The sequence below is a fragment of the Canis aureus genome, chromosome 27, assembly GCF_053574225.1.
Source record: "Canis aureus isolate CA01 chromosome 27, VMU_Caureus_v.1.0, whole genome shotgun sequence".
Classification (NCBI taxonomy): domain Eukaryota; kingdom Metazoa; phylum Chordata; class Mammalia; order Carnivora; family Canidae; genus Canis; species Canis aureus.
The window spans coordinates 40,031,800-40,058,288 of NC_135637.1; the positions used below are offsets into that span (position 1 = coordinate 40,031,800).

The window sequence follows — 26,489 nt, forward strand, 5'->3', positions numbered from 1 at the left end:
GGTCCATGAAAAGAGCAGAAGCTCTTAGTACCTTGTACCCTCTGTGGGGCTTTAGTGCGCATGGGCACAGAGGGTCTCCTGAAAGGATAGGAGCATGGGAGGGACAGGTGCTGTGTGTTAATAGAATTGCCTGGCTGCTAGATGGGAAGGGGGACCGAAGGGGTCAGGTAGGAGCAGATAGCCCAGTCAGCAGGTGGCTTCATGGACTGAGCAGGAGAACATGGCAGCCATAGCAGCAGATGGGGGAGTCCTTGAGTTTTGGGTATATTCTGAGGGTGCAGCCAGTGGGTGTATGATACCCACTGTGGGCCTGGGAGACAGAAAAGTTCAATATGACTCCAAGATGGTTGGACAAGTATCAGGAAACATGCAGTTGGCATCACTGAAGCAGGGAAGGCACAGGAGAAGGAGGTCCGGAGTCCAGCTTCATGTATGTGAAGTTTGAAGCCCGTGGGAGACTGTTTCCGTAGCCCTGATGCACCGCATCCCCTGGGGTTCACACCTTTGTGTAGTCCTCTCCTCTTGCATCTGGACTGGCCCTGGGACCTGCTTGAACTTAGTGGATGCAGTATAAGTCTGGACCTTAGGGAAAGCCTGGCACCTTCTGCTTTTGCACCCTTGGAATCCACCTAACATATAAGAGGATGGCTCAGCCCAGACCACCGTGCTGTGGAGGAGACTGGGCAGCCCTGTAGAGGGGCCCATGTGGAGGAGAACAGAAGCTGACAGTTGCAGGTGTGCCCCCCAGGTAGTGACCAACACCAAATAGTCACCGCAGGAGTGAGGCAACTGACCTTTCACTGATCCAGCCTGGCACCCAGAGAAGTCAAAGAATCATCTAGAACGCAGTATCAAGAGAAATAATAAATTGCTATTTCAGGTCCAGAAAACTACAAAAGATTTAGTGCAAACCTTCTCAACGAGTGGTTTTGCCCCCAACAATTACCCAACAAAACAAAGGGTAATTAACAAGGTCTGGTCATATTTTTGGTTGACATTAGTGGGATTGGAAGTGCTACTGGCATTTAGTGCATAGAGGCCACAGGGGCTGCTCAACATCCTACAGCTGACCTGGTGTCCAGGACAACTCCCAGCAACAGAGAATTATCTGCCTCAAAATGTCAATGATGGTGTGCCTGCGAAAATCTTACCTTCCTACATTTTAATGTAGAACAAATAATTTCGGCTTTCTGAAAAGAAATGGCAATCATATGGGGAGGAATATACTTTTAAGGAGGAGATAAGAAGAATGAGCTCAGAGGAGCTTAGGATTCTTTTAAGTTTGGTGCTTTTTTATTTGCATTTTTCTACTTTTTCCAAAATAATAGTATTGCTGCTACCATTATGTGGGCATAATCTGCTAATTCTTTTCGGAGAGGCTTTCTCCTGCTCAACATCCAGTTAACTTGCTCCTCATACTTCCGTTGGAGCTTAAGAATCTCCTCCATGAGGAAGCCCTGGGGAAAGAGTGAGACAATAGACAGTACATAAGCCCTACCAACATAAAATATAGCATTTGCACACTGGATTGTTTGGGGGGATTTTGAGAGGTTTTGGATTAGGAAACAAGTGAGAAATAGGACAGAGACTAAAGGAAATAGAACTAATATGCTGTTGTTACTAATGATACAAATCTAGGCTAGGTGATGTGGCTTAGGTGTCAGAGCCAAATAGGCTTCCTATACTGGGCCCTGTATTTGGGTGGATGTACTTGTCCTGTGACAGAAGCCCAGCAGAGACATTCTGCTTGTCCTGGGGAAGCCGCAGAGAATGTCCACCTCTGTGGGGAGCTCACCTCCACTTGGCAGACTAGGGGCTGAGGCAAGCACACCTAGCTGATGACTTCCAAGTGAACCAGTCAAGTAAGCCATACCACCTGCCCTGGTGCAGCACGGGGAAGGGGAGGGAAGAGTCCTGAATTCTAATAGAGCTCCATTCATAGAGAGTGGGAGAGATGCCTCGGCCTGCCCCCCTCCCCTATGACTACAGATTGTAACTCCTCCTCCGTCTGCTTTAGCTACTACCGGTGCTAATACAGTAGCTATTAGCCATGTGTGAGTATTTGAGTTAATTCAAATTATTATTATCATTTTTTTCTTTCAATAAGTTAATTCAAATTAAATGCACTTAAATGTTCAGTTTTTTAGTCACTGGCCACATTTTACTGGTCAGTAGCCACACGTGGCTAGAGGCTGCTGTATTGGACAGCACATCTGTCCAATACAGCATATTGGACAGTTGAATATGCATATTGGACAGTTGAATGTTGCCGCCCCTGGAGAAAGATCCAGTGGATGGTGCTACTCTGAGATTTTTGTATCTCATCTTCGTATCATCAATGCCTATAACCAGGCCTGACTCAGAAGGCACAGGGAAATGTTTGTGGAATTGATACCTGAAAGAAGACTCTTGTGAGTTTTTGTTTTTCACATCTGCATATCGCAAAGATCCTTCCTCTCCCAAGCAGCAAGATGTGATAAGGGGCCATGGATAGCTTGTTAAATGAAATAAATCAGTTGAAGAATATGCATTCTGTAATCTTATTTTTTAAAACTTGTTCCGAGTTAAAAAAAAAAAAAAAAAAAGTAAGATTAGGTAGTAGGTTAATTTTCTGGATATACAAAGAAAATTCTGATTGTTCTCAATGTCAAATACTAACAAAAGGCATTTTAAATAAGTGAATAGACGCCATTATTAAGGAACGTGGTATTGAAGTATAAGGATAAATCACAGCTGTTGGCCTGATGGCTACTGCATGCAGACCATGAAGTCTTGTTTCCTAAGGAGTGTGTAAAGGATTGTTTTCTTTCTCAAAAATGGCTCCCTTGCTAAGCTGCAGAGAAGAATGTGGCCAGATGGTGCAGTCTCATTTTTCTGTTCTATCTCTTGAGCTAGCCATATACTTTGTCCGACCTCGCCTCATAGAAATTACTTTTGTTCACTGCAGAAATAATCTTCACCCTGGGAACAGACCTACTGACTGTGTCCAAATCCAAGAACTGGCACACTGACTGCGATAATCCTCTTGTAGCCTTACCTTGTTTGCTCCTTGCTCCTTATTTGCTAATTGATGAGCTCGTAGATGCTAGACCAGAATTCAGTCCATAAAATGAAGACATTCCATCTGACCGGGCCAAATCTAAATTGCTGAAGCAGGACATTAGAGCGCAAAGCTGTGCCTTAAAAACTAACTAGGGCCAGCTAACTCACACTAAAAATCAACCTGTTTTCAAAATGAAGATCTTTAGATACCATATTTCTAAAAAAAAAAAAAAAAAAAAAAAAGCCTATCATTACAAGAATACTAAAACCAAATGAGAATGACAAAATAATACAAAAAAGACCAGTTTAATTAACAGCAGCTCTGCAGTTTTGGTTCCAAGGGGAGAAAATATTTTTATAGAAGTATTAAAATGAATGAATTTAGAGATCTGAATATAATCACCCAGAAAAATGGCATTAACAAATAGTTTTAAACATGAGCATGATCAAAATAATTTCTTCATAATTATTTCATTCATTGGCTATTACTCATTCTTGAATCATGATGAGTTCTGGGCTTGGGTAAAACTCCATCAGGATGAACGCATCCTTGCAGAGTTGATATTTGAAGAGATGGAACAGTTTGTTATATTACTCCCTTCTTAATTTTTTTTTCTGTTGCTTCTATTTTTCAGACCCACTATGAGAATGGGGAATATATCATCAGGCAAGGTGCAAGAGGGGACACCTTCTTTATCATCAGCAAAGGAACGGTAAGCCCTGGGAGCCCCAGAGGGTGATGCAGAGTGGGATGGGGGCCCCAGGGTGCATTAGCCACCCCTGGAGACGCACGTGCACAGGGTCTTGAGGGAGAAACATTTGAGAATGGATCTCCCAAAAATGATGCCAGAGGAAGAAAAAGTGTAACCCTGAAGACCCAAAAGTAGCCTGTGTTCCATAATTTAATAACCATGATGCTAGATGCCACTGATACGACTGCATAAATGGGAAGATTTCCAATATTTAAATTATATAAATCAACAAGAGAAAGACTAAGATTGCTTTAAAAATTCTCAACAGAAAACACAAACAGACAAAAAACAAAAAAACTCAATTCCAACTAGTGATGAGTAACATTGCTATCTTGAAACACCAGGGCTTTGAAATCCAATGGCCCAAGTGTGAATCCCACTAGGAAACTTAGCAGGTTCAGCATTCTTTGGCAAGATACTCAGCACTCTGAGGACTGCAAGGGTATAAATACACTCATGCTCTATTGTATCTTCATAAAGAAATGTTGAATGGATACTAAGAAATTATAAGAAGTGGTAGTGGTAGGTTATACGGGAAGGGATAGATGGGGGTGGACAAAGGATAGGAATGAAAAAATCATAATTTATTCCTTTATATTATTTTAACTCTTCATTTTAAATTACATTTAAATTATATTTAATTATATTTATTTATTTTAATTATATTTTAATTCTTAAACATTTTAATATGTATTATAATTATGATTATTTAATTATATATTTTATTTTAATATTGATAAGTTATATATATATATATATTTTAAGGATTTTATTTATTCATGAGAGACACAGAGAGAGAGGCAGAGAAACAGGCAGAGGGAGAAGCAGGCTTCCTGCAAGGAGCCCGATGTGGGACTCGATCCCAGATACCGGGATCATGCCCTGAGCCCGGAAGGCAGACGCTCAACCACTAAGCCACCCAGGCGTCCCTATTTTTTTTATATTTTAATTATATTTTAATTATATTTAAATTTTCAAATATATTTTAATTATATTTAAAAACAAAGTAATAAAATAAGTGAACTGGAAAATGGGAACTTACATAGATGAATGCTCTGATAGTCTAAAAAAAATACCTTATATTTCTTTCAACAGTGAAGCCCTAATCATTTTTGCATTTAAGTGTCCTTGTCTTGTAGCCAATGATTGGAACTTTGATTCCAATCAAAGTTGGAACACTTACTTTGCTTCATCATAAGAGATCCTTAAGAGGAATTTGTATGTATGAAGCATGGTAGGTGACAGGAAAGAGAATGCTGGTGAAAAAGGATTTATATACAACTTGTCATTTTTATAATCGTTACTTTAAAATGTAAGTTTAGGGGCACCTGGCTAGCTCCATCTGTAGAGCATGTGACTCTTATTCTCAGAGTCATAAATGCAAGCTTCATGTTAGGCGTAGAGCTTACTTAGAAAGTAAATAAAAATGTTAAACAGTTTTTTTAAAAACGTAGGTAAGTCTGTTCTAATTTAGCAAATACAACTGACTCTGGGACTTATGGCTCATACTAAATAAGGAAAGAGAGACGTACAGAGCCACAGTGGTCAGGAGATGTGAAAGATTATAAATCTTGTTGGATCACATTTTCGGTAATCCTCTCTGGACTGATTCTGAATCGAGAATGTGTCAGTGTTTACACTGATGATCAGTCACACTGAAGTGAAGACAGCATCATTTGTGCTCGTATCATACCTGTTCTCTGGACTGATACTGGAAAGCCTGGGATAAAGAAAAATGTCAGGCACCAGCATCTTAAAGATATCAAGAAATGACATGTCTGACCACAGTTACACTTAAAACTGTATTTTGAATTTTCCAATGTTAGAGGCTAAGGATTCTTAACATTCTGTGGTTTATTTTTAAATCGTTGGAGCTTTACCATTTGCTGTTTTATTTTTTTTAACATTTACTAAAGAATCAGGGGAAATGGAAAATCCTCATGGATATAAATGATTCAATAGGTCACAGGGGACATTTTTTGTCCCGACAATCTGGATTTATTTTTTTCTTATGACACTGCTAATCCTTTGCTTTCATGGAATGATACCTTTATTCGTTGAAGATGAATTTCTAACACACTTCTGTGATTACCCTATTACTGCACATTTCAAGCACTACCTAAAAGAAGCTGCTGTTTATAACCATATTCAGTTGCAAATAGGGGCATTAGGGGTGCTGCTTTATGAGTTTTGTAATAGGTATAAATAGAACTAGTGAGGAAATGCACCACGGGAACCCATTCCTCTGGCACTGTTTCAGAGCACCATGGGGGTTCTGGGAGAGAAGTAGTAAAAATATGTCAGACTCTTGACACATCCAAAATGGAAATACCTATGGCTGGTTAAAAAAAAAAAAAAAGAAAAAAAAATCCAAGACTAGTTTTTCATGTCATGTAACTTAGCAGCTATGATTTTTAATTATATTCATTATATGCTAATTAATGATATATTAGTATCTTCTATTCTGTTACACACGTATTGGAATCAGTATTTTAAATCCTAAGAAGCAAGAGATGAATATACTTAAGTCCCGGTGGGAGGAGAGAAAAGTGGAAGTGTCTTTAAGTAAGCAGGCAAATAAGTTGTGAAACTGAAATTTTCTGAATCTGTGTGCTTTGCTTTAGGAATGCAGATATAAATTTGTTTTCAACAAAGGGTTGTGGAAGGAGAGGTGGGCAGGGGGATGGGGTGACGGGGTGACTGGGTGACGGGCACTGAGAAGGGCACTTATTGGGATGAGCACTGGATGTTATACTCTATGTTGGCAAATTGAATTTAAATAAAAAAAATAAATGGTTTTCGTATGCATTTAAGCAATGATAAAGGATAACCCTGGCAAAGATGATTTCCTTGCTTCCCCTGAACTGGCTTTTCCTTAGAGCACGTTGTAAGACACACAAGAGGCTAAAGTCACAAATGGATTTCCCAAGTTCAAGACACTTATTTAAGCGTAAAACTGTTTTTGTTCTCCTGCGAAGCACAGCCACACAAACAGAGAAACTCTGAAATACTTATTTTTCCCCCAATAAACCTACACAAACTGATTTTTCTAAAACTTGAGCAGAATGCTTTCAGTGATGTTTAAAGGACCCAGACTTGCCTCCTATGGAAACTGAGTTAGTTTCCAGTTGCTAGGAAACTTGACATTCCCTTCGCCTAATAATGAACATCAAGGAATTCACAACAGAGCAATGAAAAATGTCTTTGATAAAACTGTATTCATATGTCCCGGTAGCTGTGTTACATCAAAAAATGTACTCTCTGCATAAATAAATTAAAAAAAAATGTACTCTCTCCATAAATAAATTGAACCAAACAAAATTGAGGAGGATTGGCCGGCAAAATTTCAGAGTTCCAATAATAATTCAAATATATTTTGATTTTCTGATTCTGTTGAACATACCTGGTACGCTGTTAGAAAAAAAATGTAACTTAGAAGTTTTTGTCTATTATATACTATTTAAAACCACATAGTTTTGCTTAGAATTAGCAAGTATAAGTAAGCATGTTGGTGAAGAAATGGGCTTAATGCATTATTTGGTATGTGTCGGGCATGAGAGTTAGGGAAATTTTATTTGTATATGGTACATAAGATTGAAACATGAAAAGCCCTTCCTTTTAGCTCACGAACAAGATCAAGGAGCACATTATCACCATTTCTGTTCATTGTGGAACTAGACATCCCAACCATTGTCCTAAGTCAAGAAAAATATGAAAAAAAAAGGATAGAAGAATAATTATACATGTAAACCTGGAAGGAACACGTTTACATCTCTAGAAGAAGTAATAGGATATATAATATGTAAAATCCATAAATCCATATCAGATATATTCATATAACAGGGTAATATGCAAAGAGAGGAAATGAACTACAGATACGTATAGTAAAATGGAAGAGTTGGATCAATCTCAGATATGATCCTGATCAAAAGAAGCAAGTTGCAGAACATGTGTGGCGTGTTGCTCTTTTTATGATGGTCGAAACCAGGCAAATGTGTGGTATATGTGCACAGAACGAGATGCGAGTGCATGCAGGCACCTGCATTAATTGCAAACACTAGAACGGGGATCATGAACATCCGGTTCACCACAGACATGTCAGGAGAGTGAGTTAGGACGGCCCACGTGGAGAGGTACGCTAATATACTCCCGTGTTACACAGAGGGTTCAGTTGTCAAATCAGACTCCTAGGAATCCTAAATCTGGCCAAACTGATGTATACTCATGACTCAGAGAATGTAGGTAAACTTCAAGTTCAGGAGGAAAAAAAAAAAAAAAAAAAAAATTCCTACCCAGTTTATATCCCAGATTACCAGATACAGTTCCTAAAGTGTCCTCATTCTGCATCAGGAGGCATTTTGATTTGCAAATAACAGGACTAATTTTTAAGTGATATGTGCAGAACGTTGTTTGAAGGGAGAACTGCGGTGCGAGAACTGGGGCTCCTCTATTAGTCACAAAGGAAGGAAAATGATGACTTCAGAGACCCTCATTGTCTAATTAAGTCTTCCCTATTAATCTGTGAATTCCAGGCTGGCTGGCTGGCTGGCTTGCTTGCTTTCTTTCTTAATAATAAGTGTTGCTTTGTTTATAAAACCTGCCAAATTCATACTACACATTTTGTTTTCTTTTTGAATTGTTTTCGCTTAAACATGTTGGTTGTGCACATTGATCCTGTTTAGTGAAGACTTTGATATCAAAGATCTTTATACTGCTTTAAAAGTATCTAGTTTTTAGGGGATCCCTGGGTGGCTCAGTGGTTTAGCGCCTGTCTTTGGCCCAGGGTGCAATCCTGGAGTCCTGGGATCGAGTCCCACGTCAGGCTCCCGGCATGGAGCCTGCTTCTCCTTCCTCCCGTGTCTCTGCCTCTCTCTCTCTTTCTCTCCATGTCTGTCATCAATCAATCAGTCTTAAAAAATATATAAAAGTATCTAATTTTTATTTTGATTCTTAATTTTTAAAATTAGAGTTAAAATGGTCTTAAAAACTCAAATTATGAGACTACACATATGTCTTGTAGAAAAAAGTTAATGTATAGACAAGTAAAAAGAACGTTAGAATAAATACTCTTTTGTCTGTCTAGAAGGATAAGAAGTTTATGCTCTAAATAGCATTTTATACCAACAATGAGAGAGCGGTAGTAGTGATAGGGGATATTTATTTTACAATCAAATGCTTGAATTTCTGAAATAGGTGAGAGAAGTTGGAGAAGGGGGAAATATGAGAAAAGTAACCAATTTTTTGAGTACTTTTTTTTTTTCAAAAGATAGCATGAGAGAGGGAGAAGGGCAGAGGAGGGGGAGGATCTCAAGCAGACTCACTGCGGAGCCTGGAGCTCAGTCCCAGGACCCTGAGATCACGACCTGAGCTGAAACCAAGAGTCAAACACTCAACTGGGTGAGCCATCCCGGTGCCCCGAGCACTTACTATTAAGAGTCTGCTTTTCATAGATTTTTCTCTTTTAATTCATACACTTATATGCAAGCCCTCCCGTTTTTTGGACAAGGTGATGAGATAACAGGGGTTTGAACAGGCCCAATATTATCTTTAAGGCTCCAGAGCTGGTTCTTTCCCATAGCAATGTGGATCCTAAAGCACATAGTAATTTCAGGGAGGAGAATAAGCAATATAGGCCGAGGTCACAGAAGCTATCTCTGTGTATGTGGCTTTCTCTACCCTGACATTTTTTTTTAGACTTAAAGATGCAAATGCCCATGCCTGGTGTCTGTACATATTTAGAATGGTTCATTATTTGTACGAAGAAATAGTGTGGAAATTACAGTCTTAAAGGAAAGCTTTTATTCTTGCTCTTTGAACTGCTTATCTTTCCACATATATGGATTATCCGGGTAGGTTTTCCTTCACACTTGTCGCATCAGCAGAAAGTGGTCTATTTGATAGGTGACCCACTTTTTATGGCTCTGTTAGTGCGTTTCAGTAACGTCTTTGTAAAGCGTATTTCCGAAGCCACTGAAATCTCCCCAGGCCTTGCATGCATCTGCCATTTGGAATTTCTAAACATTTTTGTTGTTGTTGTCAATCAAATGGCAAATGTGTAATTGTGTAACGTATCCTTATATCTAATTGTGAATTGATGATCTCAGGTATAGTTCACCTTAGTTCATGACATTTTTTTTTTTTTTTGTAGTAGCAAGGGCTGACAAATAATTTCGTTGGGTTGTACCTCATGGTAACAGGTGAGAAAACTGAGACCCAGAAATAAAACAATGAATTGATGTGTATCACAGTTTGGTCTCTAGAACATTTGCATCTGAATCACCTACATTAATCTTTTGAAATACAGATTTTCAAGGCCCATTAAGTTAGAACTTCAAGAATAAGGTTCCAGTAGCCTTTTTTTTCTTCCATTTTTTTTCAGATTTTTAAAATTTTTATTTATTCATAAGAGACACAGGGAGGCAGAGACACAGGCAGAGAAAGCAGCACACTCCCTGTGTGGAGCCTGATGCAGGACTCAATCCCAGCACCCTGGGATCACACCTTTAGCCAAAGGCAGAGGCTTGGCTAAAGCCACTAAGCCACCCATGTGCCCCTTCTTCCAAGGTTTTTTTTTTTTTTTTTTTTTTTTTAAGATTTTATTTATTCGTGAAAGACAGAGAGAGGGAGAGAGCAATAGAGAGGCAGAGACACAAACAGAGGGAAAAGCAGGCTCCATGCAGGGAGCCTGAGTGGGACTCGATCCCAGGTCTCCAGAATCAGGCCCTGGACTGAAGGCGGCACTAAACCGCTGAGCCACCCGGGTTGCCCCCAAGTTTTTATTTAAATTCCAGGTAGTTAACATACAGTGTAATGTTAGTTTCACATGTAGGGTTTAGTGATCCATCACTTACAAATAAGCTCATGCCAACAAATGTGCTCTTTCATCCCCATCACCGATTTAACCCATCACCTACCCACCTCCCCTCCAGCAGCGCTCAGTTTGTTCTCTACTATTAGGAGTCTGTTTTATGGTTTGCCTCTCTTTTTCCCTTCCTTTAGTCATCATTTCGTTTCTTAAATTCCACCTATGAGTGAAATCATGTGGTATTTGTCTTTCTCTGACTAATTTCGCTTAGCATTGTACTCTCTAGTTCCAGCCACATAGTTGCAAATGGCAAGGTTCCATTCATTTTGATGGCTGAGTAATATTCCATTATATATGTAATATTCCGGTATATATGTATACCACGTCTTCTTTATCCAATTGTTAGTCAATAGATATCTGGGCTCTTTCCTTAATTTGGCTATTGTTAATGGTGCTATAAATATTGGGACACATTTTATCCCTCTGAATTAGTATTTTTGTATGCTTGGGGTAAATACCTAGTAGTGCAATTACTGGATGGTAAAGTAGTTCTATTTTTAACTTTCTGAGGAACCTACAGAGGATTCTGTTTTCTAGAACTGTTCTCCACAGTGGCTGCAACACTTTGCATTCCCACCAACAGTACATGATGGTTCCTTTTTTTCCACTTCCTTGTCAACATCTGCTGTTTCTTGTGTTGTTGATTTTAGCCATTCTGACAGGTGTGAGGTGATATCTCACTGTAGTTTTGATCTGCATCTCCCTGATGAGGAGCGATGTTGAACATCTTTTCATGTGTCTGTTGGCCAACTGGATGTCTTCTTTGGAAATCTGTTCATGTCTTCTGTCCATGTTTTAACTGGATTATTTGGTTTTGGGGTGTTGAGTTGCATCAGTTTTTTTTTTTTTTGCCTCAGTTTTTTAATATATTTTAGACTCTAACCCTTTACCAGATAAGTCATTTGCAAATATCTTCTCCCATCCCAAAGATTGCCTTTTAGTTGTGGTGTTCCCTTCACTGAGCAGAAGTTCCTTATCCTGATGAAATCCCAGTAGCTCATTTTTGCTTTTGTTTCCCTAGCCTCAGGAGATGTGTCTAGTAAGAAGTTCAGTAGCCTTTATTTTAAATAAGACCCCATACTCGGAAGTTTGAGAATCAATGGGATAGTGTATGTCTGTCCACATCTAAAAAGCCTCATCAGCATGCAAATGAGCATGTCTATGATACAGCTTGGTGTAAGAGGGTTAAAAACTGCATCCCCATGGTTTTGAAACACAGTGTGGAAAAGTAACCAAATGGATCAGTGGAGAATAATAATTGAATTCTCTCCACCTTGCATGTACATTCTTAATACTTATAAAAATTGTGGTCCTTGTCATCCATTCTCTAAATACAGAAACCTGAAGCATAGTATTCTTAAATGTGCTTAGTGTCTTGCATTGTCTTCAGAAATTAGTTTTTTTCTACTTCATTACATTTTCTAGGTAGGTGAGTTTTAACTATTTAACCATTCTAGACAAAACATAGCCAGCATTATGAATATTAGTAGAACTTGAAGGGGAAGTGAATTAACACAAAGGTACCACTTATTGCATTTATGTCTTCATTCATGCAACAAAAACATTATTCTTTTCCGTCCATGGATTGTCATCCAAGTCAGAAGTCCTCTATGGGCTCAAATACCTTGTTTGGATAGTAAAGCTTTCCTGTTGAAGCAACTTCTAGCTCTTTATTATGTGCTTATTATAAATTGAAGAAAATGTCAAAGATATACCCACTTCTTTGAAGAGCATACTGTTATGGTGGAAAAAAAAAGACATATATATAAAATTCATAGATCCTTTAAAACTGAAATTCTTCTCAATGAAGCTTGTAGACCTTAAGGACTGCCAGGGGTTAGAGGCCTGTGAGGAGGCTTCATGACCATGTGAATGGCCTCAGAAGAGAGGTTAGATTCTTCAGGAAAAGAGACAGGCATGTCTTAGAAGAACAGGGCCATACATGCGAGGTGCATAGAAAGATGTTCACTGGAACAATTCCAAAGCATGTAAACAATTTAAACGTCCATCTATAAGGAAGTGGATGAATAAATATGGAAGAAGGCATTAAGTCATTAAAATGGATGGACTAGATTTATCTGTGAAAGGATGGATAAGTAATAAAACAATGTTGAGAGGAAAAAAATGTGAATTGCAGAATGATACATACTGTATTAGGCTATTCATATATTTTTTTTAAATTTTTATTTATTTATGATAGTCACAGAGAGAGAAAGAGAGAGAGGCAGAGACATAGGCAGAGGGAGAAGCAGGCTCCATGCACCGGAAGCCCGGTGTGGGATTCGATCCTGGGTCTCCAGGATCGTGCCCTGGGCCAAAGGGAGGCGCCAAACCGCTGCGCCACCCAGGGATCCCCTATTCATATATTTTAAAAAAGTCAAGCATATAAACACATTAAAGAAGACTGGAGGGATGCTCATTCATTATAGCGCTTGCTTCATAGGAGGTCGGGAGGAGGACTAAGTGAAATTCGAATTTCTGAATAATTTATTACTTCTTGAAAACAGCTTGAAACAGCATAACAATAACTGGAGGGCATTTCTTGTGGTTTGTATGGAAACGTGTGATACTCTTTGGTCCTGTCAGTGGTAATGTACTCATGGTCTTCATAAGAGTAATTTTAAAAGAAGAAACATGAAGTGGAAATCACATGACCAATCAACCAATTAGTTGATTTGATCAATCAGCATGTGCAGTGGATGTAGATTTTCATTGTTTCTCTTTGTAGGTGAATGTCACTCGGGAAGACTCACCCAGTGAAGACCCGGTCTTTCTTAGAACTTTAGGGAAAGGAGACTGGTTTGGAGAGAAAGCCTTGCAGGGGTGAGTAGATCACATGTTATAGTTTTTGCTTGAGTGCTGCATAAATTCCCGTCTCACATATTGAGCTCCTGGCAAAACAGGCTCTATATTTGGTGTTTCTCCTAATCCTGGACCCAGACCCTCGATGGCCATTTTTATTTATTTCCAGGTGGGCTCGTAATGCATTTATATAAGCTCCAGGATTAATCAATTAACTTGTGTCACATCATTTTTATATTAATGGGTAATTTCTCAGCTTTACTCTCCTTGTCCGCAATCTCTATGAAGACTCTAAAAGAGAGGGGAAAGAGTCTCCCCTAAGCTAAGCTTACCTTGTGTGGCAGTTTTGCTCTGAATCCTAGGAAGATGACTGGTTGAGAGTTTGGAAATCCCTGGACTGACGGTACAAACCAAGGATCAGAAGACAGTGGAGGCTTGCTGGGCCTCACGTCTGGGTGGTGGTTGTCATTGCCGCTGTTAGAGATGGAGGTCATGCACGAGAAGATTCCCGGTGGATGGGCTCCAAAGGCTGGACCCAGAGAGACGTTCTGTAAGGTCCCTGAAATTCTTCTACTTGTAAAGCAAGTAGATGCTCGAGAAACAAGCATTTGGGATCTCTTCCTACCAACTATGGACGAAAAACCCAGTTGACTTTGTACTATACATATTGCAGGATGCATGACAAATAGGACAGATCTCTTTGAGCTTTCTCTTCTTGTTTTCCAATAAGCAGCACATCTCTATTATCAGTGTATAAATAGATGAGATTTTCAAAACTCAGTGCTGTGTGTATGTACAGAATCAGAAATATATATATATATACTTGAATCAGAAATAACCAGTAAACATTTATATTTGTGTCAAATTCCAGATGGCCCAGTGTCTGCTATGGAGGATCAGCAATAGGATATAATTTATCCCTAAAATATTTGGAACAGGGAGTTTTGCTTCCATTATACTTTCATTTAAAAATTACATTATAGGCATTTTGTTTAAAATTATTATGAAGATACCATTTAGCGGGTTTTAATTTTTAAGCCACAGTCAGATAGCAGCTTTTTTTTCTTTCTTACCCTTTCACAGCTACAGAAATGAGGGATCCTGCTAAGTCATCTTACGTACACCACATTACCTTATGAAAATTCAGAATTCAATGCATTTCACTTCTTTTTTTTTTTCTTCTCCTTTGTTCATTTGATCCTTATCCGATGAGTATGTATTTGCCATTAGATTTTTTTTTTCTAGAGGCGAAGTTGAAAGAAATACCATGTTCACTGTATGTGCCACAAAAGAATGCAATAAGCATTATCTTTCTAGTATAAAGTGCCCAGACCCATCCTTTGTACTTGAATCCTTCTTTCCCTTGATTATACGTAGAGGATTCTAGAGAATAATGCTCCCTGGTTCCATTGGTTCAAGATTAACTGCCTGTATGAAAAATGTCATTTCCAACAAAGCCAAAGAACCCGAAACATTTTCAGGCATTTCTGATTGAGATCACAAGTGGGACACCAGAAGATACAACATCATTGAAAATGGACAGGTTTGCTTTTGTAGCTTATTGCCACTGGATTTTGGTGCCAAGAAAGCCTTTATGGCAAAAACCCCTTTCAATGGAAGAATGTGTCCTAAGGAGTGACCCTGAGGATGCAGTTCATGGAAAAGTTAGCAGATTGTGTCTGGTGTCAGAATTTGATGGCATTCCATGTAGGTTGAAGTCATTCTGGCATATGGCTATTCTCATGAACTGTCTGGTGCCCAAATCTCTCATATGCATTCAGTCCCAGTCCTCTGCACTGCTGGCTCCTCCCCACACCGCTCTATCTCCCCCTACATACCTTCCCCCACCTACCCTTCCCCCAGGAATTTATTTCCTTCTTGAGCCCTTTGCTTTTGTTTTCTGGAGGCTCAGCCTGGCTCAGCCTGGCTCCATAGGCCTATTCTAAACGCCCTCTTAAATGTCACCGGGGATTTGCTACTTGCAAGTCCTTTTCTGCCTTCCTTGGACTTCCCTTCTCAGCCATGGTTTTACATGCTGACCACTCCTTCCTTCTTCAAATTTCCTTTCCTTTGGGTCCCGTGCAACTGTTAGCACTTGTTAGAATTTTTTATTTGATTTCCTAAAATTCATCAGTGTTGTATCCTCAACTCTATTCCATGCATGTTGACATACATGGGGATCTGTGACAGCATGTCACTTTGGTAAAAAAGTCTAAATCTTATATTCTGATTTGAGCTGAGTATCTGGCGCTTTTCAGATACTCCACATGTATCTGTTGAATGAATGGGTGAACGAATGAACTAAGAGACAAATGAGCCGCTTTAATGAAGCCCAATCAAACATTTGCTTCTTGCCATTGATCACTTTCTCCACTTGGATCTGTTTGAAGGTAAGGGGTTATGAACTCGCTTGTCTACAGGGAGCAGGCTGATAATGTCAATGAGTAGGGTAAGGTGGCAAACTAGAACCCCCCCCCCTTTTTTTTTAAAGATTTTACTTATTTATTTATGAAAGACACAGAATGAGAGAGGAAGAGAGAGAGGAAGGCTCCATGCAGGGAGCCCAATGTGGGACTCGATCCCAGGACTCCAGGATCACACCCTGGGCCAAAGGCTCAATCACTGGGCCACCCAGACATAGCTAGAAACCCTTCTGTGAAGAGGAGACCATTTACTGAGCTCCAGCTGATTGTTAGACTTTTTTTTTTTTTAAAACAGAAAAAATCTAGGTTTTGAAAAAAAAAATACAAAATGTGATTTTGTAACTTGATTTTTGAAAAACGCTCTGCAAGCAAATACAACAAACCCAAAAACCAAAACAAACATTTCTACAAACAATTTGACCTGTGGGCTGCCATTTTGTGGTGTCTATCAGATGTGCCTTCTTAAGGCCCTGTATCTAGATTCAATTGAGGGAAACCGATTAGGTGAGGTCTTCTTGATTATTTCCTTGTTTCAATATTTTTTTTTTAATGTTTTGATGTCTTATGTGTGTAACTTTTTTTTTTTACGCTAAGTATGTTCTTTTTTGATCTTTTCTTTGAGTCTCAACATCTCACACAAGAAATTCTAACTTTTCATAAATCAGATTAATTTGTTTCACTGGCTTTCCTCTAAAAACCTTTAAAAATTTACCTTACTTTGAGATAGAAAGTCTTCTGAGCACTGTGTGTATACTTTTGGGTAATAACTATGCTTTTTTGCAAGTCATGTGATTTTAATACTTGGAAGACCAATTACATAGTAGTTAGCATTCTCTGTATGTACCTAACACAGCATTTCAGATTGTCGTTTTCTCACATATAAAATTTATATGTACTTGGAATTGTTGATTTGTTTTCCTGAGGATATTCAGCAGACCATTAAAATATTGATGGATTAGTAATTTTGACATGAGTCCTTGACCACTCTTTTTACATTTCAGAGTGCCTAATACTAGTATTGGTGAAGCACAGTTGAATGACAGAGCTGAAATGTGAGCTCAGTACCTCGACTCCAGAACTCCCTTCTAGAGTTCTGCCTCTAGACGTAACAAGCTCCATTTCCTTGTTCTGTGCAGACAATAGAGTCCTAGACGTGTAGCCATCTTATAACCTATATAATTACCATCCATTAACCAGTAGCACCTCGTTACCAGAGAAACTGACGTCATGGATTGCCTTCACTTTAGTTGATGTGAAGCAAATTATTCAGTATTCCTTGACTCAACCACTTTTTTTTTTTTTTTTTTTTTACTGTAAATAATGGTTTTCCACATCAGAGGAAGGGCAAAATGTCCTTTTTACAGAAGGACTCTTTCCTTACGTACAGGAAAACTAAAGTTGTGTTTGGGAGAAATTACTGCAGGTGTAGTCTGGTAACTCCTGAGTCAATCCATCACACTCTGACGTTACTATGGTTTCAAGCTCTCTCCACCTGTCTTGAAACCACGCAGGATCCGCAGAGGCATCAGATGGTGTCAAACTCTCAGCCACACCCACGCTATGCATCTGGAATAAGGGTGGGGGGAACCCTAAGAGTAAGTGGAAGCTGACAGAGATGGGGCTGAGCTCCCACTTGCCCCTACCCTCTTCCCCTGATGTTTGAGTCTTTGGCGTAGCCTGTGGTTCCAGCCTAGAAGTCAGACTGCCTGGGTTGGGATCCACTTTGTCATTTATGAAGTATGAGACCCTGAGACATTCTTCTTTAATCAGAAATGGAGGTGATGGTTGTACTTAACTTTTTTTTTTTTTTTTTTTGGTTGTTGAGAGGAATAATCAAGGGGATTGTTACAAAGCATTTGAGTAAACATCTGTGGAGAATTTAAATTATGCTCAAAACAAAGTTCGTTGCTACCATCAGCACCACCACCATCTTGTTTTCACTGTTATTATCAACAGCACTGGCATCACCACCATCATCATTCCCCAGAATATTCTGCTACTTCTTGACCAAATTTAGAGCACTTGGTATGATTGGCATAGCATTAGATACGGAGTCAACCACTCTCTGATTATATGCCTTTGAGCCACTTAGCCATTCTGGGTCTCTGCTTCTGAATTTGTAAAACCAAGACAGTTGGACTAGGAGATCTCCAAGTATCCGTAGGTCACAGCTTCTGCTTCTGCTTCTCTGGGATTTGGCTTCTTTACATTTGAAACAGACTCCTAGATGCCAGCTGCTGCCCTGTGCCACCCTGATAAATGGTGGCATTTAGTAGAAGGCCACTACCAGTGGGGCACTCCCTCCAGGAGCCCTCCTACTCTTGCCTATCCTCCAACACCTATGCCACATGCCAGCCTCTGTCATTGTTAATGGAAAAAAGAATAAGCCAAGACGATATGTCCCCAGTTTCTCCCCGCAAGGGCCCTGGATCTTAGGAAGGTGAATGAACATTTCTGAACCTACTTTTCACCCCTCCCTCTTTTTTATAATCAATAAAATGATAGGACATAAAAGGATATAATAATGGGTCTAGCAATTAACACTTTGTCATATTTGAATCTGGTAGCTCATGTATTTATTTGAAAATAAAACATAACAGGGACGCCTGGGTGGCTCAGTGGTTGAGCGCTTGCCTTTGGCCCAGGGTGTGATCCTGGAGACCCAGGATCGAGTCCCACATCGGGCTCCTTGCATGGAGCCTGCTTCTCTCTCTGCCTATGTCTCTGCCTCTCTCCCTCTCTGTGTCTCTCCTGAATAAATAAAATCTTAAAAAAAAAAAAAAAAAGAAAAAAGAAAATATAACAGATACAATCCGAGCCTCTCTGGTATCCATTCTTTCCTTCCTTCCCTTCATCAACTTCTGAGATTGGCCATGCGCATGCTCACCATTCATGTGTCCATGATATATTATGCATATATGATATTCCTAAATGTATGGCTGGATTGTTTTGTGTGTGTGTTGAGTTGTATAAGTTCCTTATATGTTCAGATACTAATCCTTTATCAGATATATCGTTTGCAAGTATCTTCTTCCATTTAGTAGTTTTTTTAGTTTTGTTGATTGTTTTCTGTTGTGCAGAAGCTTTTTATTTTGATGTAGTCCCAATAGTTTATTTTTGCTTTTGTTTCCTTTGCCCTAGGAGACATAGCAAGAAGTATGTTGCTATGGCCAATGTCAGAGAAATTACTGCCTATACTCTTATCTAGAATTTTTATGGTTTCAGGTCTCACTTTTCATTTCAAGTTTATTTTTGTGTGTGGTATAAGAAAGTGGTCCAGTTTCATTGTTTTGCATGTTGCTGTCCAGTTTTCCCAATACCATTTGTTGAAGAGACAAGTCTTTTCCCATTACATTTTCCTGTCAAAGGTTAATTGACCATATAATTTATTTATAAATTTCTAGGCTCTCTAGGCTCTCTATTCTGTTATATTGATCTATGTGTCTGTTTCTAGGCTCTCTATTCTGTTATATTGATCTATGTGTCTAGGCTCTGTGCCATTTTGATCTCTACAGCTTTTTAGTATAACTTGAAATCTGGGATTGTGATACCTCCAACTTTGTTTTTCTTTTCAATATTGCTTTGGCTATTTAGGATCTTTTGTGGTTTCATACATATTTTAGGATTATGTTATCAACTTCTGTGGAAAATGCTGTTGGTATTTTAATAGGGATTTCATTAAATTTATAGATTGTTTTGGATCATATGGACATTTTAACAATATCAGTTCTTCCAATCCATGAGCATAGAATATCTTTACATGTGTTTGTGTCATCTTCAATTTCCTTCATCAGTGTTTTATAGTTTCCAGAGTACAGGTCTTTCACCTCCTTGTTTAGGTTTATTCCTAGGTATTTTATTCTTTTTGGTACAATTGTAAATGCAACTGTTTTCTTAATTTCTCTTTCTGCTATTTAATTATTAGTATGTAGAAATGCAATGGATTTCTGTATATTGAGTTTGTGCCCTGCAACCTTAGTAAATTCATTTATCAATTCTAGTCTTTTTTTTGGAAGAATCTTTAGGGTTTCTTATATAAAGTATCATGTCATCTATAAACATTGGAAGTTTTACTTCTTCCTTACCAATTTAGATGTCTTTTATTTCTTGTTTGATTACTGTGCTTAGGACTTCTAATAACTACATTGAATAAAAGTAATGAGTGGTCATCCTTGTCTTGTGCTTGATTTTGAAAGAAGAGCTCTCATTTTTTCACCATTGAGTATGATATTAGCTGTGGGTTTTTCAGATATGACCTTTATTACGTTGAGGTATATGCCTTCTAACTGATTTTGTTGAGGCTTTTTATGGATATTGGATGTTGTCAAATGACAGTAGATATTGTACTTTGTCAAACACTTTTTCTGCATCTGTTGAAATGATCATATGGTTTTTATCCTTGTAGATGTGATGTGTTATGTTGATTAATTTTGCAAATATTTAACAACCTTTGCATCCCAGGAATAAATCCCACTTGATCATGGTGAAGGATTTTTTTTTTATTTGAGGATTTTTGCATATATGTTTACCAGAGATAGTAGCCTTTAGTTCTCTTTTATTGTGATATCTTACCTGGTGTTATCAAGGTAATGCTGGGCTCATAGAATAAATTTGGAAGCTTTCTTTTCCATTTTGTTGGACTAGTTTGAAAGGCATATTAACTCTTCTTTAAATGTTTGGTAGAATTCACCTATGAAGCCATCGGGTCCTGTATTTTATTTGTTGGGAATTTATTACTGATTCCATTTTATTGCTAGTAATTGATCTGTTCAAATTTTCTTCCTGATTCACTTTTGGTAGGTTATGTACCTCTAGGAATTGATCCTTTTTCTAGGTTGTCTGATTTGTTGGCATATAATTTTTCATAATATTCTCATAATCCTTTGTATTTCTATGGTATCAGTTATTTCTCTTCTTTCGGTTCTGATTTTGAGTCTCTCTCTCTCTCTTTCTTTCTCTCTTTGATGAGTCTGGCTAGAGGTTTATCACTTTTTTTTTTTTCCAAAGAACTAGCTCCTAGTTTCACTGATCTGCTCTATTGTGTTTTGTTTTGCCGTTAGTTTCCACTTAATTTATTTCTGCTCTAATCATTATTATTTACCTTCCGTCCACTGGTTTAAGGGTTTTTTGTTGTTGTTGTTGTTCTTTTTTTCCAGCATCTTTAGGTGTAAGGTTAGGTTTTTATTTGGGTTTTTCTTGCTCCATGTGGTAGACGTGTATTACTATAAATTTCCCTCTTAGAATAGCTTTTGTAACATCCTAAAGATTTTGGACTTGTGTTTTCATTTTCATTTCTCTGCATATGATTTTTTATTTATTCTTGATTTTGTGGTTGATCCATTCATTGTTTACTAACATGGTAGTTAGTCTTCATGTATTTGTTTTCTTTCCAGTTATTTTCTTGTGGTTGATTACCAGTTTTATACCATTGTGGTCATAAAAGACATGTGGTATGGCTTTATATGTTTGAATTTGTTGAGACTTGATTCATGCCCTAACATGTGATCTATTCTGGAGAAAGTCCCATGTGTGCTTGAATAGTGTGTGTATCCCACTGTTTCAGGAAGAAGTGTTCTGAATATATCTATTAGATCCATATGTTCCAGTGTGTCATTCAAAGCCACTGTTTTCTTGATTTTCTGTGTCAGTCATCTGTCCATTAATGTAAGTGGGGTGTTAAAGTCTCCTACCATTATTGTATTACTATTGATTGCTTCCTTTACATTTGTTAGTAGTGCTGTATATATCTGGGTGCTCCCATGTTGGGTACATAAATATTTATAATTGTTATATTTTCTTATTGGATTGTTTCCTTTATGATTATATAGTGTCCTCTTTGTCTCTTTTTCTAGTGTTTGTCTTAAAGTCTGTTTTGTTCAATATCAGCATTGCTATCCTGGCTTTCTTTTCACTGCCATTTGCACGATAAATGCTTTTCCATTCCTTTACTTTGATTCTGCATGTATCTTAGGTCTGAAATACATCCAGAGAAGTTATTTCTAAATCTTGTGTCTCATGTGTAAAAATACTCTGGAGCTCTGGACTTAGGAAAGGTTCAGTCCCATTCACCATCTTGGTTGGACCATAACAGTTTCCTTCACCCATCTCCAAGGGCTCTCCTGTCCAGCTCCAGCTCATTTCTCTCCAGCCTTAGGACCTTTCTCTGTTTGTAGCACCTGAGATTTTTAGGGGTTTTGTTTTACTTTTGTGTTTTAGTGAGGGTTATGGTTAATTAGCCTTTAAGCAAAGATTATTCCTGTGAGAATTATATTGGGGAATCTATGTAAGATGTCACAAAATATCTGGTGGGATTTTTCCCTGTGGTCCTGGATTTGTGGCTAAGGTCCAAAGTTAAAAAGCTGTCAGTACATAGGACCGTGTCTTCTGCAGAACTGACTGGAAAGAGCCAAAATTGCTTTATTAGTATCACTACTCCATCCACAAGATGGCCTGTTGGAAAGAGCAGTGTTCATCGAAAAAAATTGTTCCCTCTGTTTTCTGGTCTTAGCTTATTTTCAGGTAAATAGATGATTAAAATAGATGCTAAGTGATACTATGGCAGAAGCTCAAAGTGTCATAGCAATGTTATTATATCTACATCTCCATCCTAAGACCTTTTCCAGACCCAGTTTCCTGTGGTCCATGCCTGCTTAGATATCACTCAGGTACCTCAAATGGTGATTGGGCAGACCTAAATTCACTTTATCTCTCCTCCCAGGCAAATCTATTCCAAGTGATCACTCTTGTAATAAGTGTTTTTCCAACCAGAAATTTGGATATTATCTCTGACCATTTCTTCTCCTGACATCCCCATACCACTGATAACTAATACTGTTGACTGTATTTTCTAAGTAATTATCAGCATCACCAGGGGCATGTCATTTTCACTGCCACTGCTCTGATTACTGCCACCATGAAGTAGTGGCACCTGGCCTGATGTTCACCATCTAGTTCGTCACCTTGTGTCCAGTCTCGCTCACCTTGCATCTACTCCACTCACCTTGGTAATGATAATTTTTCAGTATTCATTCCTACAGTGGCCATGATAAATTACCACATATTGAGTGTATTAAAACAATAGAACTTTATTCTTTAATAACTCTGGAGGCTCAAAGTCCAAAATAAAGGTATCTCCATGGCCGTGTTTTCTCTGAAAGCTCTGGAAAGAATCTGTTTCACACCTCTTTCCTAGCTTCTGGTGGTTGCCAATAATCTTTGACATCTTTGGCCTATTATAGCTTCATCATATCAGTTTCTGCTTCTGTCTTCACATGGCTGTCTCCCCTCTGGGTATGTCTTTGTTTCAAAATATTTCCCTTTTTACAAAGATATTAGTCACTGAATTTAGGGCCTACCCTAAGCCAGTATGGCAGCATCTTAACTAGACTATATCTACAAAGGCCTTATTTCCAAATAAGGCCACATTCATAGGTTCTGGGGCTTAGGACTTTAACATAGCTTTTGGGGGAACACAGTTCAACCCATAGCGCTCTCTAAAACAAATGGGGTCATGTCCTTTTCCTTCCCAAGGGCTCCCTGTGGTACCCACCCTGCTGAGAGGTCTCTTATATTACCCCAGTCTCATCCCTCACGTGCCTCCTTCATGATCTGTGCCTTTGTCATACTGAGATCTCCAGTGGCACCATCATCCCTATGATGTAGTTTGGTCTTAGACATTTGGTATTGAATGATCTTTTAGGATTAAAGTCCCTCCTGGCATGGATGAATAACTGAACTTATAACAGGCCCCAACTGTGATGTTAAAGCCTGGCAGCCACCCACAGCACAGAACCCAAGTGTGCAGATATATAAAAGCTGCTTGTTACTCTGAAGTCACTGATTAGTCATGTTAGGGACATATTCTCTTATATCTTGACATAAACATGCCTGGGATACAATAACTTACTGGGTTTTGATGTCAAGGAACCCATCAGAGGATTTATGAGAATTACATCTTGGTTTGGAAGAAACTATATTGCATACAGAATAAAATTATACACATACCCCCCCACACACACACACACATATGCACAACCCCCTCTAACATACACATTCTAAATTATAGATATTGGTATGGGAATACCTCTGGTCTAGCCTCTTTAGATAATAATGAAGATGATTTAATTAATATAATTTAAACACATGGTCTCTGGACTTCTCTGAAAAACACCTTCACCTGGAATATAAAGTTAGTCACACAAAATAGGGTTTTTTGTAGTTTTGAATTTATTTTATAATCTTACTAATGCTTTAATGTGCTCTATAGACTCAGATATATTGTTAGTAGCTGATTTAACTTAGTATAATTGTCAGCAACTGATCAGTAACCCAAGGTATGTTAGTTTGGGTAATTTGGGAAATTGGCTATTTAGAAAAATTCTGTCAAATAAAATTTATAAAAGAGAACTTCTAGAGAAAGGCTTTATGCCTATGTATATGAACGATTGTTAATATAAAAGGGATCAGATTTTTCTGCTTGGTTGGGGACATCAGGGTGTCGTATTTTTCCATAAAGTAATTTCTTTATCCCTACTGCCTTAAATATAAGGTCATTTTCGGTGGTGGAAATTGAGCTACTTACAAAACAATTCAGTCCCTCATTGTTATTCTCCAACATGTCACTCAGACAAATAATTTCCTTTAGGTGCCTCAAGATAAGAAAATATAATGTGAATTTGAAAATCTCTTCAAAAAGAGATGCAAAAATGTTTCATTTGAAGTTAATTTCCTTGTTAATGAACTTGGCTCGTGTTTTGTGTCTCTGTCATTTTTATTCCTCCCAAGTCTAAATGATTGCTTCTTAATTTTTCCTTCATACAGTGTAGAAAAAAAATGACTTGCTATAAATCATATTTTGGATAGGCAACAAAGATTTTAATTGGTTAGACTCATTGTCATTATACTAATCACTTGTGATGCCTGAGAAAAGGTGTTTTAAAGCAGTCTGAATATTCTTGCCAAAAATTATCTTTGAATGTAACATTTACTCATGTATTCTGATTAAGACTGTGTCCATATGAAATGAGCATTTCTAGCTATGTTTGGCCCCACATTGTTCTCATGCCCCATTCATACAGTGAAATAAGTGGGAGGTATTTCAGAAAAAAATATGCTATATGGTCATTGTCTTACCCCATATCCCAAGCATTAGGGCAAATACAATATTTGGATATTTCAAATAGTATTTAAAGAGCTTCAACTTGAAGCACCTGGGTGATTCAGTTTGTTGGGCATCCAACTCTTGATCTCAGCTTGGGTCTTGATCTCAAGGTCGTGAGATCAAGCCTCACATTGGACTCCACATGGAGGCTACTTTAAAAAAAAAAAAAATGAATGGGGCAGCCCTGGTGGCGCAGCAGTTTAGTGCCACCTGCAGCCCGGGCTGTGATCCTGGAGACCCGGGATCGAGTCCCGCATTGGGCTTCCTGTATAGGGCCTGCTTCTCCCTCCGCCGGTGTCTCTGCCTCTCTCACTCTCTCTCTCCCTCTCTCTCTCTCTGAATAAATAAATAAATCTTAAAAAAAAAATGAATGAATGAATGCTTCAAGTCCACCATTTCTTCCCAGGGCCCTGTTCAAATATGTCAATAAGTAATCTCATAGGTATTCATGGTTTAAATAAAAAAATAAGAAATTGAAAAAAATACCATTTACTATTGCATCCAAAATATGAAGTACTTAGAGATGAATTTGATAAAAGATATGTAAAGCCTGTACACTGAAAACTACACCTTTCCAATAGAAATGTTGATATATGCTGCCTTCATGAAACTCAATATCGTTCTCCCAGAAGGTTGTGGTCCCAGCAGGACTTTTTGTAGAAATTGACAAGCTAATTTTAAAATTCATGTGGGAATTTGAAGGATCTTGAATAGCCAAAATAACATGAAAAGGAGAAAATATTTGGAGGAAAATCCTACCAGACTTCAAAACTTACTTTACAGTCTCAGTAATTAGGGCAATGTGGTATTAATGTCAAGATACAAAAAAAAATCTATGGAACAGAATAGCCAGTTGCTAAATTGGCCACACATACATTACCATCCTGGCTTGGGCTGCCGTAACTAAATATCACAGAGTGGATGTCTAAAACAACAGAAATGTCTTTTCTCACAGTTCTAGAGGCTAGACTTTGGACTGCAAGGTATCAACACGGTTGGGTTCTCAGAGGACTTTTTTCCTGGCTTGCAGATGGCTGCCCTCTTGCTGTGTGCTCCCATGGCATTTCCTTGGTTTGTGTGCCTGTGGAGAGAGAGCAAGCAAGCTCTGGTGGCTTTTCTTACAAGGGTATGAATCGCATCATAAACCCTCCACCCTTGTGACATTATCTAAACCTAAGTATCCCTGAAAAGGCTCCATCTCCAAATGCCTTAATATTGGGGGTTAAGGCTTCAGCATATGGGCTGGGGGGTAAGGATACATAACTGAATCCTGTAGCATTGGATTGTAGATTCTAAGCAGTGGTTCAAAAGCAGTTCAGCTAAGAAAGTTCAGCATTTTCTACGAATGGTGTTGCAACAATCGTATCTCCATCAAGTTAGAAAAAATTGTCTCTGTACCTTGCACCATATACAGAAATTCAGTCAAAATGTATCCTAAACAAAAC

The 26,489-nt window shown here is 38.4% G+C and overlaps 1 protein-coding gene across 6 annotated transcripts in view; it reads left to right on the forward strand.

The window, feature by feature from the left end:
- Positions 1–26,489, forward strand: part of PRKG1 (protein kinase cGMP-dependent 1) — a 1,198,597-nt gene that overhangs the window by 975,681 nt on the left and 196,427 nt on the right. For all 6 annotated transcript variants that reach the window (XM_077874878.1, XM_077874877.1, XM_077874879.1 and 3 more), the window contains 2 exons: positions 3,678–3,755; positions 13,388–13,482. In XM_077874878.1, coding sequence (XP_077731004.1) covers positions 3,678–3,755; positions 13,388–13,482 — 173 coding nt within the window. The remainder of the gene's footprint in view (positions 1–3,677; positions 3,756–13,387; positions 13,483–26,489) is intronic.